The 17,500-nt window shown below is 47.9% G+C and overlaps 1 protein-coding gene across 3 annotated transcripts in view; it reads left to right on the top strand.

Annotated features, from left to right (window-relative positions):
- UBE4B (ubiquitination factor E4B) overlaps positions 1-17,500 on the top strand; it is a 164,487-nt gene that overhangs the window by 56,503 nt on the left and 90,484 nt on the right. The window contains exons 5-10 of one of the 3 annotated variants that reach the window (XM_085898768.1): positions 1,264-1,417; positions 7,022-7,208; positions 7,858-8,019; positions 8,257-8,376; positions 11,703-11,838; positions 13,843-13,943. In XM_085898768.1, coding sequence (XP_085754894.1) covers positions 1,264-1,417; positions 7,022-7,208; positions 7,858-8,019; positions 8,257-8,376; positions 11,703-11,838; positions 13,843-13,943 — 860 coding nt within the window. The remainder of the gene's footprint in view (positions 1-1,263; positions 1,418-7,021; positions 7,209-7,857; positions 8,020-8,256; positions 8,377-11,702; positions 11,839-13,842; positions 13,944-17,500) is intronic. The other 2 variants (XM_085898770.1, XM_085898771.1) reach the window with 2 other exon arrangements.

Here is a 17,500-nt window from a genome sequence, read left to right on the forward strand (position 1 = left end):
CGTGCCACACTTAACTATGCACAGGAAAAGTGCTGCACTTCGTGCCATGATCATGCATGCGAGAATGGACACTGTCCCATGCGGTGAAGGTAATCGGATTGGCCCGAAGGATCCATGATCACAGAAGGACTGAATGTGCCCGATCAAACAATGCATGAATGGAGCGATAATGGCGAGGAATGCAGCCGGACAGAGGGACAGCTAAAAGGCTGCGGGATTGAGGGTAAAACCGATGGGGTGAAGGAGGGATTGTTGGCATGAGTTTGGTGAAGGGGATGATTGGGGAGTTGAAAAAAGCAGAGGGGGAAACGGACTGATGGTGTAAAGGAGGGATTGTTGAAAGGAGCAGAGGTAGGGAAATGGACTAATGGGGTAAAGAAAGGATTGTTGAAAGGATTGGGGTGGACAGATGGGGTAAAGGAGGGATTGTTGAAAGGAGCAGTGGGGGGGGAGGCGCACGAAGACATCACACCGCAAAAACAGGAACTAACCTCAACGCATACCACCCGAAATACCCTTAGACAAGGAGTCAAGGACTATCTACACAAAGACTAAAGAAATAACTAATCCACGGGTCACCCATGTGTCCATGTATGCTCTTCCCCCTGAGGTAAGTTTACAAATCCGTAACAATATGTTACTGTGGGAACAGGTATAAAAGAGACTAATTATACCATTCATACAAGTTTAGCATAAGTGTGTGGTTTCTTTGTGAAAATGATAGAGCTTGTGTCGAAGTTTGTTTTGGAGATTATGACCGTTGCCCTTCCCCCACTATAATGTGCAAACAAACTTCCCCACTGTTCTTCCTCGTTAATCCTCAATTGTTCCCAATGTAATCAGTCTGTCTGCTTTTAACAACCGTTTGCACCAGCTCATCAAGCCCAAGCAAATCCCCCCTGCCCACCTCCCCCGTCTTCCCACCCATCCTGTTGACTGTCAAAGTAATTCATGGTCCAAATGTGAGTTGCTCATCAGCCAATATTTTACTAAAAAAACAAACAAAAAAATTGCACTGGCATGCGTAACTTGTTCCCCAGGGCAGAAAGTGGGCTCTTTTCAAATCCTTATTGATAAATCCACTTTAATGTGATTGAAGTTATGAATGAAATGCTCGACATTGAGATTGATGTTTGCATCGATAAGTCATGATGGATACCAAATATGGGATGAGACCTGTTATTCTGGCTGTTGCTAAATAAACAAGGAGAAAAGTTAAGGAATGTCAGGATCCACATTGTCATTCACCACATTTGCTTGCAGGTGATAAGTTTGCTCAGGGAAAGGGGCGAGAACACTCCGGAGCAACTGCTACAATTGACATGCCGGATCTTGCGCGTGTCTTGTGATCATCCAGGACGGGACCTAATTTTCCTGCCGGGCTTAGAACCTGACTTCTCTCTGCAGCCACCCGGTGGTGAGTACTGTTGTATTTGGATCTTTAATGTCCTCCAACTAATGCTGGAAGATAGGATGTCCAGTTTATCCTCCATCTGAGGGATGGCACACACACGTTGATCCATCACTGCAACTGCAAAACACCAAGACTGCAATTTACAACTGGGCCGAGATGCAAACCCAGAATGGACAGCTCGGAGGTGTGCATTCTATCGTTTTCATTTTGACAAACTTCTTCGACACGGGCTTTATCATTTTCATACACATATTACATACTTATGCTGAATGTTTAGTAATTGCATAACTGGTCTATTTTACGCCTGTTACCTCTAACCCTGTTACCGCAACACTGAACCGCCTCTTTCTCTGATGACTGTCCTGTACCTGGATGGACAGTGTCGGGTTGGTTCCTAATCCCACGCCAGCACACTTGTTCTCATCCCACATGCATGCAATGATTTCCCTATTCTGTGTTAAAACTTTTTCTCCTCATCCTCACTATGCACATACCTAACTGTTCTAATTCTGAGATATTTTCAATAAAACAAAAATAGCCATATGTACAAGTGGCTGGTGGGATTGCAGCACATTCTTCACGACATTTCAAATCTTCGTTTTTCTCCTCCTCAAAGTGAGTCTCTTCCTTTGGCTGTTCCCTCTCATCAGTTGGCCCAGTTCATTGTTTATTCGTGGTTGGCTCCTGAAGGCTGAGTTTCCCCTTAACAAACCACGTTGGTATTCCTGTCTGCAGGGTGCACATGGCTAGCACGCAGCAGTCATGCCAAGCAAGCAGGTGGCGATGATGGTACAGGCTGGCAGGTACAGATGGTTGATTGTACAGGCCGGGAAAGTGAGTTTAGGTCGTGATATCCTGCAGGTACTGGCTAACAAGCAGGCAAAACAGCTGGCTTTGCCATATTCTATCCAAAACTAAGCCATCCTCTCACCTGATCCACCGATTCTCCCACCTAATTTGGATCCTTCCAAGCGAACCAAACCCCGCTCAGATAGTCTGACCTTTTGCTGCTGACATTACCCCTTCTTGCTCTAATCTGCATTGGTGGAATAGCTCATCCCACCCCTCTGAGCTTCCTCCTCCTCCCGCCCCTCTGAGCTTCCTCCTCGTCCCGCCCCTCTGAGCTTCCTCCTCGTCCCGCCCCTCTGAGCTTCCTCCTCGTCCCGCCCCTCTGAGCTTCCTCCTCGTTCCGCCCCTCTGAGCTTCCTCCTCGCCCCGCCCCTCTGAGCTTCCCCTCGTCCCTCCCCTCCCATCTGAGCTTCCCCCTCGTCTCTCCCCGCCCCTCTGAACTTCCCCCTCGTCTCGCCCCGCCGCTCTGAGCTCCCCCTCGTCCCGCCCCTCTGAGCTCCCCCCTCATCCCGCCCCTCTGAGCTCGCCCCTTGTCCCGCCCCTCTGAGTTCCCCCCTCGTCCCGACCCCCTCTGAGCTCCCCCTCATCCCCCCCATGAGCTTCCCACCCCGCCCCTCTGAGCTTCCACTCGTCCCGCCCCTCTGAACTTCCCCTCGTCCCGCCCTCTGAACTTCCCCTCGTCCCGCCCCTCTGAACTTCCCCTCGTCCCGCCCCTCTGAGCTTCCCCTCGTCCCGCCCCACCCCTCTGAGCTCCCCCCTCGTCCCGCCCCGGTCGTCGGAGCTTCAACCCTCGTCCCGCCCCGCCCCTCTGAGCTTCACCCTTGTCCCGACCCTCTGACCTCCCCCTCGTCCCGCCCCTCTGAGCTCCCCCTCGTCCCGTTCCTCTGAGCTACCCCCTCGTCCTGCCCCGCCCCTCTGAGCTCTTCCCTCGTCCCGCCCCGGTCCTCTGAGCTTCACCCCTCGTCCCGACCCGGTCCTTTGTGCTTCTCCCCTCCTCCCGCCCCGCACCTCTGAGCTCCCCCTCGTCCCGCACCTCTGAGCTCCCCCTCGTCCCGCCCCTCCGAGCTTCACCCTCGTCCCGCCCCTCTGAGCTCCCCCTCGTCCCGCCCCTCTGAGCTCCCCCTCGTCCCGCCCCTCTGAGTTCCCCCTCGTCCCGCCCCTCTGAGCTTCACCCTCGTCCCGCCCCTCTGAGCTCCCCCCTTGTCCTGCCCCTCTGAGCTCTCCCCTCGTCCCGCCCCTCTGAGCTCCCCTCGTCCCGCCCCTCTGAGCTCCCCTCGTCCCGCCCCTCTGAGCTCCCCTCGTCCCGCCCCTCTGAGCTCCCCTCGTCCCGCTCCTCTGAGCTCCCCCTCGTCCCGCTCCTCTGAGCTCCCCCCTCGTCCCGCCCCTCTGAGCTCTCCCCTCGTCTCCTCCCGCCCCTCTGAGCTCTCCCTCGTCTCGTCCCGCCCCTCTGAGCTCCCTCCTCGTCCCTCCCCTCTGAGCTCCCCCCTCGTCCCACCCCTCTGAGCTTCACCCTCGTCCCACCCCTCTGAGCTTCACCCTCGTCCCGCCCCTCTGAGCTTCACCCTCGTCTCGCCCCTCTGAGCTCCCCCTCGTCCCGCTCCTCTGAGCTACCCCCTCGTCCTGCCCCGCCCCTTTGAGCTTCACCCCTCGTCTCGTCCCGCCCCTCTGAGCTCTCTCTCGTCCCGCCCCTCTGAGCTCCCCCTCTTCCCGCCCCTCTGAGCTTCACCCTCGTCCCGCCCCTCTGAGCTCCCCCTCGTCCCGCCCCTCTGAGCTCCCCCTCGTCCCGCCCCTCTGAGCTCCCCCTCGTCCCGCCCCTCTGAGCTCCCCCCTCGTCCCGCTCCTCTGAGCTACCCCCTCGTCCCGCTCCTCTGAGCTACCCCCTCGTCCTGCCCCGCCCCTCTGAGCTCTTCCCTCGTCCCGCCCCGCCCCTCTGAGCTCCCCTCGTCCCGCCCCGGTCCTCTGAGCTTCACCCCTCGTCCCGCCCCGGTCCTCTGAGCTTCACCCCTCGTCCCGCCCCGGTCCTCTGAGCTTCACCCCTCGTCCCGCCCCGCCCCTCTGAGCTTCACTCTCATCCTGCCCCTCTGAGCTTCCCCCTCGTCCCGCCCCTCTGAGCTTCCCCTCGTCCCGCCCCACTCGCCACCTCGGGGCTTCGCTCCCATCCTGTCCCGCCCCGCCACCTCGGGGCTTCGCTCCCGTCCCGTCCCGTCCCGCCACCTCGGGGCTTCGCTCCTGTCCCGTCCCGTCCCGCCACCTCGGGGCTTCGCTCCCGTCCCGTCCCGTCCCGCCACCTCGGGGCTTCGCTCCCGTCCCGTCCCGTCCCGCCACCTCGGGGCTTCGCTCCCGTCCCGTCCCGTCCCGCCACCTCGGGGCTTCGCTCCCGTCCCGTCCCGTCCCGCCACCTCGGGGCTTCGCTCCCGTCCCGTCCCGTCCCGCCACCTCGGGGCTTCGCTCCCATCCCGTCCCGTCCCGCCACCTCGGGGCTTCGCTCCCGTCCCGTCCCGTCCCGCCACCTCGGGGCTTCGCTCCCGTCCTGTCCCGTCCCGCCACCTCGGGGCTTCGCTCCCGTCCTGTCCCGTCCCGCCACCTCGGGGCTTCGCTCCCGTCCTGTCCCGTCCCGCCACCTCGGGGCTTCGCTCCCGTCCCGTCCCGCCACCTCGGGGCTTCGCTCCCGTCCCGTCCCGTCCCGCCACCTCGGGGCTTCGCTCCCGTCCCGTCCCGTCCCGCCACCTCGGGGCTTCGCTCCCGTCCCGTCCCGTCCCGCCACCTCGGGGCTTCGCTCCCGTCCCGTCCCGTCCCGCCACCTCGGGGCTTCGCTCCCGTCCCGTCCCGTCCCGCCACCTCGGGGCTTCGCTCCCGTCCCGTCCCGTCCCGCCACCTCGGGGCTTCGCTCCCGTCCCGTCCCGCCACCTCGGGGCTTCGCTCCCGTCCCGTCCCGTCCCGCAACCTCGGGGCTTCGCTCCCGTCCCGTCCCGTCCCGCCACCTCGGGGCTTCGCTCCCGTCCCGTCCCGTCCCGCCACCTCGGGGCTTCGCTCCCGTCCCGTCCCGTCCCGCCACCTCGGGGCTTCGCGACCGTCCCGTCCCGTCCCGCCACCTCGGGGCTTCGCGACCGTCCCGTCCCGTCCCGCCACCTCGGGGCTTCGCGACCGTCCCGTCCCGTCCCGCCACCTCGGAGATTCACCCTGCCCCCTTCCGTCTCGTACCGCCACCTCGTGCCATGGTGCCCCCATGGTGCCATCGCCCCCATGGTGCCCCAACCCTTTCGCAATTATTAGTGGGTGTCGCTGCAAAAATTTCCCTTTCGTCGTCATCCCCCTCCCTTTCTAAAGGGCTCACTGGGGACACGTCTTGTGCACCCCTTCCCCTCCCCCACCCCAATTTACACGGCGACCTCCTCCTCTCCAAAGCTAAGGGGTCCACGCAATTCACACACCGTGTGCCATTTTCTTTTGGCACACCGAGTCTCTCAAAAGACCCAGAGGGAGCATGCCCGTCCATTCCTAACTATATTGTGTGCATGTGTGCTCCCTCATGTGACAGCCTCAGTATGTCTTGCAGCTCTACCTGAGCCAGAACAGTGAACAAAAACTCAGGGATATTCATCCTGGTTCTCGCCCGAACCAGTCTGTCATTAAATGTGGCTCCCCTGCTGGTGTTCCTCTTTCTTCCTTCTCTTCCATTCTACTCAATTCATTAATACGCCATACTCATACTTAACGTGCTTGTACTCTCACTCTTGCGCTTGCTATTACCCCCACCCTTTCCACACACTGGCGGGCACCACGTTGACCTCCCCCCACTGGGAGCTTTGTGAGCACCGAAGTGCACGCTTCACATACCGGCGGTTTTGTCTCGGCCATGGCGTTGGGTTCTGGCATAAGCTGCTCCTTTGCGGGGCTCACCCTGCGTTCATGCTCTCGGGCACACACTTGGACCCACCCCCCGGGAAGATTCCCTGTCCTGACCTGCATTACCTGGACTCGCTTCCCATTGACACCATTACTTGGTGTGTCCACGTTCCTGGTTGTTGCAACCGCTGGCTCCATTCATGAATCGTGGCTCTCCCAGCACAGATTCCTGTACCTGTGGGCTGCACACCCCGCACCTCTCACCTCTGAAGGCAAAATATACAACCCAGGGTCATCATGGAGGTTTTTGGGTAAAAACTTGAGGAAAATTGTATTTTTAAAATTTTTTTTGACTTTCAAATCAAATTTTACTTTGACTGAGATTGTTGGATGGAATTTTATTCATTGTTTAGTGCCAGCAATAGAGATCGAGATTTACAGTGACGCTCGTCTGAAGCAGCGGCGATTTATGCGAGCGGAGCATTGACTGTGCTCACGCTCTGGGTGTGAACGGTATTCCTTGTCCTTCGGATTGAGGTGTATATATTTTTTGTTCTTTTTTTAAATGATGCTGTGGTAATCCAGTCTGGACAATCACAAAAACCAAGAAAAGAAAAATTCCCAATGGAAGTGCACAAATAATTGCTGCTTAAAAAAAAAAAAAATTATTTATTCTTTGACAACACAAAACAGAATTTAGCTTTTGAAACCAAATGTTTTTTTTTTTTGGAACCGAAACTGCATTTTTTTTTGAAGTGGAAAATCACTGTTTCCAAGACCCTACAATTTCTAAGCTTTGAATTCCAAAACGTCTTATTTTGCTTCGAGTCGACGCTTTCTAAAGTTTTATTTCGTTCTCTGTTCTTTTTCTTTCTTTTTTTTTAATCCTTAGTTTCTCAACATTGCATGCAGATTGCAAAGACATGATTGGGCAGATCCTGATGGAGGTGCTGATTATGCGATCACGTCCCCTTGTGGAGAACCCTTTTGCTAGCATCGCGGCCGGCTCTTCCTTCCCGATCACTGCTACGAGCCCCTGCAACATTCCCGGTTCCTCGGCATGTGGAGGAGCTGAATTGGCAGCCAGTACCAGCTCAAGGTATCTCCTGTGGTTCTGAAAGATGTAGACTGTCACACTCGGAACTGGAACAACGTCTTGATGTTTTATCCTAATTGGGATTGTGGGAAGTCATTTGTTGTCCTAAACTGCTGAAACCTTTTGGTTTTGCAGCTCAAGATGCCATGATGCTCAAAGTGAGCTGTTCGGTATTGCCTCTGCTTGTATATGCAGCACTTGTATCTCGATGATAGGGTGAAAACAATTTGATGCTTGCTCTTACTATGACAGTTGTAGTCTTCATATGGACTAGTAAATATGTACCATGTACACAACATCCTCTTTTGTGCTAAAAAATTAATTGTTTATCTCCCCTCCCCCCCCCAACTCAATGATAAACCTATTGACAAGATAACATCAACCAACTTTATTGGAGGCAGGAATATATTGTGCCTCTGACAAACTTTCATTATTGACATCTTTATTTTTCTCATTACGGTTTTTATTTCATTGCTCTTCAAATTATTTTTCACAACCTTTTGCTTTACTCGTTTTGATCAATGAAATGTGTTGCTTCTTTCCTCCTTTCTTTCCTTCCTTTGTTTTTGTCTGGTCCTGACTTGCTACAATCATTCCCATAAACTTAAAACAAATCTTTTGCAACAACTATACTCGACCTCCCTGCAAACAGCCTCTTCAATTGCAGCCCTCAGCCCAGACTACCGAGACTCAGTCCAGCCAGTTTTGGACGTTCTCCGACCACAACCTCCCTCTCCCCTTCTCTTACCTCCCCTACCTTTCTGATGCATCCCCCAGTGCAATCTGCTTCACCTTCACGGCCACGTACCACTAGGTATACGCTTGTGAATACATTTGCGAAAATGGTGTGAATTGGTGGATTTCCTTCACTATAGCTCATCATTACTTAATTACTGCCAAAAACAAAACAAAAACATTTTCATACTCGTTCTATTTTATTTGCTGCTTTTCATGTTTTCCATTTGTTTTCCTGACCCATATCATTCCTCCTCTCGTTCACATCCTTGTACTTCCTTGTCTTTCGGCCGTGGGTTTGTGATCATCGTTACAGTTATCTTGGTGACCCGCTGTCGATGCTACTGTCGCTCCTATCGGAGCCACCCGAGGAGTGTGGCAGGAATGACAGTAGCAGCGATGATGACAGTGGAGAAAGCGTTCCTTTGGGATCAAGGTAGTGAGGTTTTAATTGCACGTGTTTTCTCTCGCGGTGCATGCAGGTTTGTTTTTCTTTCTGCCTCGCCTTTTATGCATGCATTGATCCCCCTCTAAAAAATATTTGCATATTTATTCTTCAGATTACAAGGGTAGGAAGAAGTTCCAAATATATTTTTTGCGTTTGTATTTTTTATTTTATTTATTTATTTTTTGACAATCCAAAAACAAGTATGGCACATGGTAGAGCAATGAAAAAGGATGAAAGGAGGCAGAAAAGCAAATATAGACAAACTCTGGGACAGTGTTGAGTGGCACACACACACACACACACACACACACACACACACACACACACACACACACACACACACACACACACACACACACACACACACACACACACACACACACACCTCAATGAGGCTTCTGTGATTTATTCAAAAAGTTAAATTGTCAAAACAAGGAGAACTATATAGAGTAATCAACGATTGCAGACCCTCACCAGGACTTGTTTTGTGTGGTTTTTACCGTACATATTTTGTAGACATACTCACATTCTAATTGTACACACTTTATAGATGTTCTCTGTTGAGAAAAAGATAGTGTTCTACTGGCTACCACGAGGTGGTGTTTGTTTGTCCACACAGAATGTGCTAACGTAGGCTACAAACAAACGGACCCAGATGCAATACCCTCTCCTCTGGCGAGGGTTAAAAAGAAAAGGAAAATAGGACAATACAAATGTGATAAAAGAATTCAAAGGTACAAATAGCAGATACGGATCAAAGTCAAGAATGTCGATTTGCCAGAAGAGCAATCGAGGAGACCAACATCAATCGGACTCTGGAAAGGACCTTGTGCTCGCAGCACAATATAACACTTAGCATTTCTTAGGAGCTGGAAAATCCCTTGCAGATGAATGCTGACCTGGCTGCTTGGAGCAGTAAAATGTTATGGATGACGTCGCATCCCTGTGGACGTCAGAAGCTTCACGTTGGCAATGGGGTGGGGTGGCACTTCAACAGTAACATGGTGGTGAATGTGGAGCGAATCGGAATGTTCACACTTCCATTCTTTAGAAGTCCACTTGAACTTTCATGCGGAAGCATCAAGTAAATGGAGTTCACTCCAGTCTGAGCCTGAGAAAATTCCATTGCTTCCCGTCACTTATACATGCTGCTCTGCAGATGTTACTGCCTTGTCATTTGTGATGACAACATTTTCATAAACACAACTTTTTTTTATTGATGATGCGTGCGTGCACAGAACTCATTTCATTTCAGCTGGGAAGTGAACTTTGCACGTTGGAGCTGTGTCGTAGCTGTCAACATATGAAGTGAGGCCAAAGGCAAGCCTAAATCTCAAGGTCTTGGAGGATGGGCTGGATTTAGAACATTGAGAGAATTGTGTACAATTGCTTGTCGCTCAGTGGTGTTGTGTAATCGGGCACGTCCCCTTTTCTTTCTTTCCTTATTCCACAAATGTGTAACTTTTCAAAAGTGCACACGTTTCAAATTACAACGTATGGCATTTTGATCTTTATTTATTTCTGTGTTTTGGGATAAATATGCAAAAATGCAGAAGTTGCTTCATATTCAGATGTGCATTTACCGATTAATAAGGAACGCCTAACCATTTCACGCATGGTGTTGGATTAAACATAACGGATGTGATACTGCAGTGATGTCCACATGGAAAATTTATGTTAATTTCTTCAGAATTAGAGAATAGTTCAGAAGGTCAACTCATTTTATTTCCAACATTTATTTTTTATTTATTAAAAGTTATGCCAAAAAACACGACTTGTCACTGTTCATGGTTTATTGCAGTGACTACAGCGTCTGTAATGACATCATTTTGCACCCACCATTCCCATTGCTTTCTGAAATCTCTTCAAATCAAATAATTTGTCATGGATTTTGAGCTCACCTGGAACGTCGTTCCAGGGAGCTTACGGGATGTTGCGTCGTCTGTCCGTCTACAAATACTTGCAACTTCTTTTCTGAAACTACACGTATGGTTTTGATGAAACTTCACCACAACCTTCATCTCCATGTATGTACCAAATTTTGTTCATGGAATTAAAATATTCGGGCCATGAGAGGTCTACGGGGGTTGTCCCCCAAACACAGGTACTTGCTTACTTCTCAGAAACGACACATTGTTCACGACATTAAAAAAGAAAAAAAAAGTCGGGGTTTAAGTTGTTTTACAGTGGGGGGGTGGTTCTCCCAAAATGTGTATTTGCTTTCTTCTCCGAAACTACACACACAATTCCAATGCAACTTGACTATAACCTTCATTACCCATGATGTACCAAAGTTTGTTCACATTATTTTTAAAAAGTCCGGGTCAAAAGGGATTTACGGGTGTTGGGGGGGGGGTGCTTGCCCCCCAAAATAGATATTTGCTATAACATTGGTAGGTACATCTTGCTGATTCTGTCCCATGTTGACTTCCTCCTCAGTATCATAATTCAAATAGGTGAGCACCCAGGGGTATTGCCCCTATGTTTATTTTTAACTGTGATTCTAATGTTGAAAGATTCTGAATATTGATGTGGATTTCTCTTCATGAGTTGGTGTGCGTGTCTGCCGGTTGGTTGGTTGCAATATTTTTGGGATAAAAAATACATTTTATCTCTGCATCCCCCCCCCCCCCCACATGCCTGGTGTTGGCTTAATGGTGGTGTGCATTTCAGGGAATTTCTTAAAACTTCCTGCATCAGAACTTTTAATGGCCATTATATGGATTTCAATCTTGTGTGTGGATGTTGAGTGTGCAGGGAGGAAAAATAGACGTCGTCAGTGCTTGGTGTTTCAGAATATTATTGTTATTATTATTATTATTATTATTATTATTATTATTATTTTTTGCGGCACAGGTTTAGATTTTGCCTGGTGTTGGCTTAATGGTTAGGGTGGTGGGTTAGGGATCCTCGGATCCTGAGTTCAAATCCCACTTGGCTGTTTAATTAATACCAGGTGGGGTTGACTCTGCCTGTCATCCTTCTGAGGTCGGCAAAATGAGTGCCAGCATGCTGGTATTCTGTGTCGGAGTGGTGACCTGTCCAGGATTGCATATTTCATAGATTTTAGCATTTTGATTCCATTTATTCTCAAATTTTGTAAATACTCTTTTTAACAGTCATAATATTAAACGCGATAGTTTCATGTCCGAATAGATTTTAGGCATTCGTTTTCAAACCAAAATGTTCCATGTATGTGCCTGAGGCCTCGCGGACGAGGGTCGTTTAAGTGGCTCTTCAGCAGGAGAGGCGTTTGTTGGTTGATTTATAACATGCTCTTTGTCTGATGTTCTGACCTTCCTAATTCCTCACAGTGCTGGGGGATCTTGCGTGACACTTGAGGCACGGAGTGACCGATTCAGCATCGAGGTGTGCAGAGAAACTGAAATGCTGAATTACCTCATTGAATGCTTTGATAGAGCATCCATGGAGGAGAGGGATTGCCCGAAGGTGTTGCTCTTTCCCTCAACACCTTTTCATCACTTGCATTTTACTTCTTTGTTTTTTTTTTCTCCTCCCCCATATACTTCCAATGAAGAGCCACCTATATATGATGTACACAGTGTATGTGGTGAGAGTTGAGGGGGTGGGAGTGGAGGAAGGTAAGTTGATTAAACAAATTTTCGAAACATTATCAAAATAAGGAGAGATTGTAAAGTAAAGAGTAGGAGACAAAAGGAAAACTATTGGATAGAGTGAGGGTAAGGGTTAACCTTGAGATCTAAGAAGAGGGGTTGGTGGAATGGAGGGTGGAGGTTGCTCATTAACGCTGTCTTTTTCTTGTGTTTGTACATTGTGGGACCCCACCAGACAGCTGAGAGGTAGCATGCACTTTCATTTGAGTTCTGTAGTCTGTGTTCAATTCCCACAAGAACGAAGTCCACTAAAAACTCCAGTCCTGCTGCTTTGCTTTCAGTGCATTGCATCATTGGTTTAGCCATACTTTATTATCCCAATGCTTTTTGAAAAAAAATAATGGGGGGAGGGAGGAGAGGGGATATTTTAATTGGGTCTGTCTGTCTGCCATCTGCCATGCTACATGCTACATGTCCGTCTGCCATGCTACAATATATTCTCCTAAATGGTTGTGCAGAAATGCACCAAACTTGGTAGTTATGATCACCACATGACACAAGGGTGCAAGAAAAATATCATTTTTGGCCTCAGTCCCTGCAAAGTGGTCAAAAGGTCAAATATCAGAACAATTACTGTCCCATTTTAAAGTATTTATTTATTTATTTTTTGAATGAAACTTTGTTTTTGCAATCAACATTGGGTAACGCATTAAATATGTGATGATTTTTTAAATTATTATTTGACCCCTGGTTCCTGCCCCAGGGGGTGGGGACTTGGGGTCACAGGGGTAAAGATGAGATGAGAGGAGTGGAGGGGGGGGGGGACAGTAAATCAAACCCTCAAAATTTGATATTGGGTCATTCCTGGTGGAACCTTTTGCCATCTTTCAACTTTCATTGAGGTGGGATGCATGGGGATTTGCAATGACTCACCATCGACTTCACTCTAGTTACAGAATGAAAAGAACAGACTTGTGTGCTTACTTTGATCAAAATTCCAAATTCCCTCTTGAATCCATGGTGGTTTCAGAAAAACCTTACAACAGTGTCTGTTTATGTTGAGGTTAATTACCTCTTCCACCAAAGGTGGAGGGAGGTTATGTTTCATTCCTGTGTGTCTGTGTGTCTGTCTGTGAACAGGATATCTCAAAAAGTTGTGGATGGATTCTGATGAAATTTTGTGGACAGTTTGTGTGTATGACAAGGACAAATTGATTAGATTAAATTTAGGTGAAGATCCCGAAAGGAATCCAGATCCAGACACGAGTATTTTTTTCATTGATTCTTCACCAATGAGAGATGATGCTAAAAACGATGTACAGCATCATATCTCAAGAAGTTATGGATGGATTCGGTTGAAACCTGGTGTACAGGTTGGGTGTATGACCAGGATGAATTGATTAGATTTTGGTGAAGATCCAAATCCAGATAAGGGTATTTTAAAATAATATTTTTTATTTAATTTAATTTTAATTTTTTTTAAGCGATTCTTCACGATCGAAAAATGGGACCAAAAATGATGTATTACACTATCTCAGTTGTGGATGGATTCTGACTGGACTTGGTTGATGAGTTGGTTAATGATAAGAGCAAGCCAATGAGATTTTGGTTCAGGTCAGCAGATCCAGCCCATCATTGGGATACAAAATGAAAACTGTTCAGCCTGATGGAGGTTTGCGCTGTACCGAGTGCCATTCTAGTTTCATCTGCAAAATCATTCACGACACATCATGGATACTGTGATACCCTGCACTTGTCTTGTTGAAGAGCTGATCATATTGGTTACAATTATTGGAAGCTTCTAAGAAAATTTCTTTCTTTATTTATTATTGTTTTTTTTTTGCACCAGCACTATCATCGGCCTTGCTGTCTTTTCCAGGCATGTCATCTGTCTGAAGTGGAGCGGCTTTTGCAGCAGATAAGGACCCAATGCGTGGCCCACTCTGTGCTTGTGTTGCAAGGACTGTTTACACATCCCAGGTAAAGGTCTATCCTGTAGTAGAAGCTTCAACAAAGACTGTTTCATTGTTGTATTACTTGATGTTGTGTTTGTGGCAATGTGTCTACGTGTTGTACACAAGGATCATAATCACATGAGCGTCATTTCAAAAGTTCTGTCACCAAAAAGATACTCCTTTTTAAGGAGTTCCAGGCGTTTTCGATGTCTGAAAATACAGGAATGGAAGACTGGTTTTAGACAGAAAAACAATGAATTGCAATCCAGTCAGGTGTGTTTTGTTGTACTGGACAGTGCCACACTGTTGTTGCTACTCGAAGACAGCTATGAGATGGACAGTTTCACTACCATTTCATCTAATCAAGATCAAGACATGTTACCAGCAAAGTTTGATGTTCTCAGAACCAGCAGGCAGAGGAAACGATTTTGTGAGTTCTGGATTGGAAAGTTGACTTTGTGAGGTCCTGTAGTATTGCCAAAGCTCTGACTGCTATGCCATGGGGATGGGGCGTTGGATGTCACGGGATCCATCCCAAACTCATCACTTGGTAGGTTACCACAAAGGAGGAATAGTCCTTATTACCCCTACTAGTACCCTTTTGGATTGTTGGCTGCATATTCCTCTCTGCAGCAATATTTTGTCTTCTTTGCTTGTTTGTTTGTTTGTTTGTTTGTTTGTTTGTTTGTAGTGCAATGCTTTCCCAGTGAAAATGATGCAATCCACAAAACCTGCTCCATTCTTGCGATCTTCTCTCTTCTTACCTTTGCGATACAAGTTCTGCTAGGAATGGTCTTACAAACATACATAGTCACACCACCTTCATTATGTGAGGAATGTCAACATAAGTGGGAGATAATTTAGCCAGCAAGATAAATTGAGGGAGTGTGGAACATTATTAGTGAGGGAGCTTTCAGAGACGCATTCTATCAGGTAAAGAAGAGGTGACGTGTCAAGGGAAATGTTGGAGTGGAGTCAAATGATGTTGGAAACACCTTTTTCTTCTTCATTAATGGCCCCATTTATTCCCACATTCCTATGTGGTTGGCTGGGGCAAGTTTTGGGGCAAAGTCTTTTATGAACCGGATGGCAAGGCCTGATTATCGACTGATTAGTTAAGGCAGGAAGTTGTAAGTTGTTCAGGGTGACAGCGACAGTTCAACTACTTTTTGTGAAGGACATCGTGGGGCTTTTTTTAGGTCATCTCGAACGAGATGACCTAATAATACCAGTCTCGATGTGCGTACGTCCCCATTTTTTTCTTCCGATTTTCTTGATATTTGGTATGTGGGTAGATGTCGATGAGGGATGCACGACGATATGACTTTTGACACGATTGAAGGTCAAGGCCACTCCAAAGTTGCGAAATCGTCCATTTTCAAAATCTATCTCCTCCGCAGTTTATGATCCGATCTTCGAAATTCCTTCGGATTCTGATAATATGGAACAATATCTAAATTTGGTCAGGCCGGTTTTTAAAAATTCGTCCTGGTTATCGAGTCACGTGTCTTCAAAGTTGGAAATATCGTCGATGTGATACGGTCAAAAAGATTTTGCCCGATCTTGATGAAACTTGGTATGTAGGTAGGGGTCGATGAGTGATGCATGACGGTATGACTTTAGACCTGATTGTAGGTCAATGTCAAGGTCACCGATACTGTAAACTTGTGAAATCATCCGCTATTTATGACTCAGAAATGCGGTTTCATTTCTGAGTTCCGGTTTCTATCCTTTTGAACACACATTGATCAAAAATGTTCCGAATCAACCATTTTCAAAATCTATCTCTGGATAACTCAGAAATGTAGTTTGATTTCTGAGGTTTTCTATCCTTTTTACTCCCGGGCTTTCGTCTGTACGTTGAACCAAAAGACAAGACGACATTGAAGCCATTCTAAGCCGATCAGAGATCCACATCTACAGAGCTTCAGAGATGACCGTCACCCCCAACCGGGGGTAATTTTTTATTTTTAATGTTCACCAACTAATGCTGGCCCACAGGACACCCGTTAAACTTCCATCCGAGGGACAGCACACACATTCATGAATCGCCACGTCTGTGAAACACCACGGTGATAGTTTATAAGCTGTGTCGGGATTCGAACCTAGGCGACAGCTTGGAGGCGAGCGTCTGTACCTCTTGGTGAGCCCGTAAGCCCAAAAACCCCCTCCTTGTTTAACTTCCAAAATGCAGGCTTGCTGCTTACTTCCACTTTCTTCTGCCTCTTCTGTAATTGATGGAATTGCTTTCCTAAGTCGGTTCAACCCCACCTTTTTTCCCCCAAGGCTTCAACTTTGTGGGGAGGGAGGGGTAATTGGGGAGAAATCTTTCTCCCCCGATTACCCTCTTGCCATGCTGACAACTTACTCTTTCTTTTCCTCGCTTTTCTTTTTATATTCATTCATTACTTGCTTGTTTGTGTGCTTGTTTTGCCACCACCGCACAATCCAATATATTTCCAATTTTGGACTCAGAATAGCAAGGTGACAGAGTCCTTGTGTGACCAGGACTCTCACCTTGTTTTTCTGAGTGTATAGTTTGAATGAACAGTTTTTGGGGGTTGAAATGGGGAATGGGTTTAAGAGAGAGGTGGGTATAAGATGGTGTGGAAACTATGAGGGAGAAGGGAGAAGGAGCATCACAGATGTACCTGAAAGTGTGGTGAAAGGTTGGGAGTAAAGGGAGGAAGAGGAAAGTTTACCTTTATGAGAAAAGGTAAGGAAGGGAAGTGTGCTTAAAAAGTCAGAATTTTCAAGATTATAATACATCTGATACCTCAGGGTGATGTATACCTGAAAATGGTGATTATGTTATTTGACCACTTTACTTATGACCTGAGCCATTACATTTTGGGAAAAGCTACTCTTACGTAAATGTCATAAAGTCTGAATAAGGTTGATATATGTCGATACAATGAAACACTTCCAAATGGAATTGGATACACACACCCCTGATGAACTCCAGTAACAACTGGAAATAAGTCAGAGATGGAACCCCACCACACCTCATAGCACTATATATGAGTATGTACCAGAGTATAGTTCAGAAATCAGATTGATCAACTTTCCTGGCAACCCGTGAAGACTGAGAATCCTCCAGAGGGCATCTTGATTCACTGAATTGAATGCTATGCAGAGATCAACGTAGACTGCAAAGCAGCCCCTGTCGACGTTGACAATCCTTTATTGATGTTTGGTGGCATTCAAAAGGGGTATTTTTGGGCAGGTTGGGTGTGTGACTCTGATGAATCGATTTTGTTTCTTCGTCCGACAAGATGGCATAGGGGTCGTGCACTTACCTCTCAAAAGCCGATTGGTCTGGATTTGATTCCTGACCAAACTGTTCGATGAATGCATCATCGGCAGGGTGTTGTTGGATAGTGCCATCCTTTAAATGGACGTTAAGTTGGGTGTCCTGTCTGCTAGCTTTCATCGGTGGACGCTAAATATCCCATGGTGTTTTTTGCGAAAAGTCGGAGAATTATCGTTGGCACATTGATCAAATGATAAATTCCTGCCCTGACTACTGCAAAGGTAAAGGGAAACCACCCAATATGGCACCACTGAACCTGCCTTCAGGCA

This window comes from Eptatretus burgeri, chromosome 10 (genome assembly GCF_056783735.1).
Source record: "Eptatretus burgeri isolate ZD-2024b chromosome 10, Ebu_testis_v1, whole genome shotgun sequence".
Taxonomy (NCBI): domain Eukaryota; kingdom Metazoa; phylum Chordata; class Myxini; order Myxiniformes; family Myxinidae; genus Eptatretus; species Eptatretus burgeri.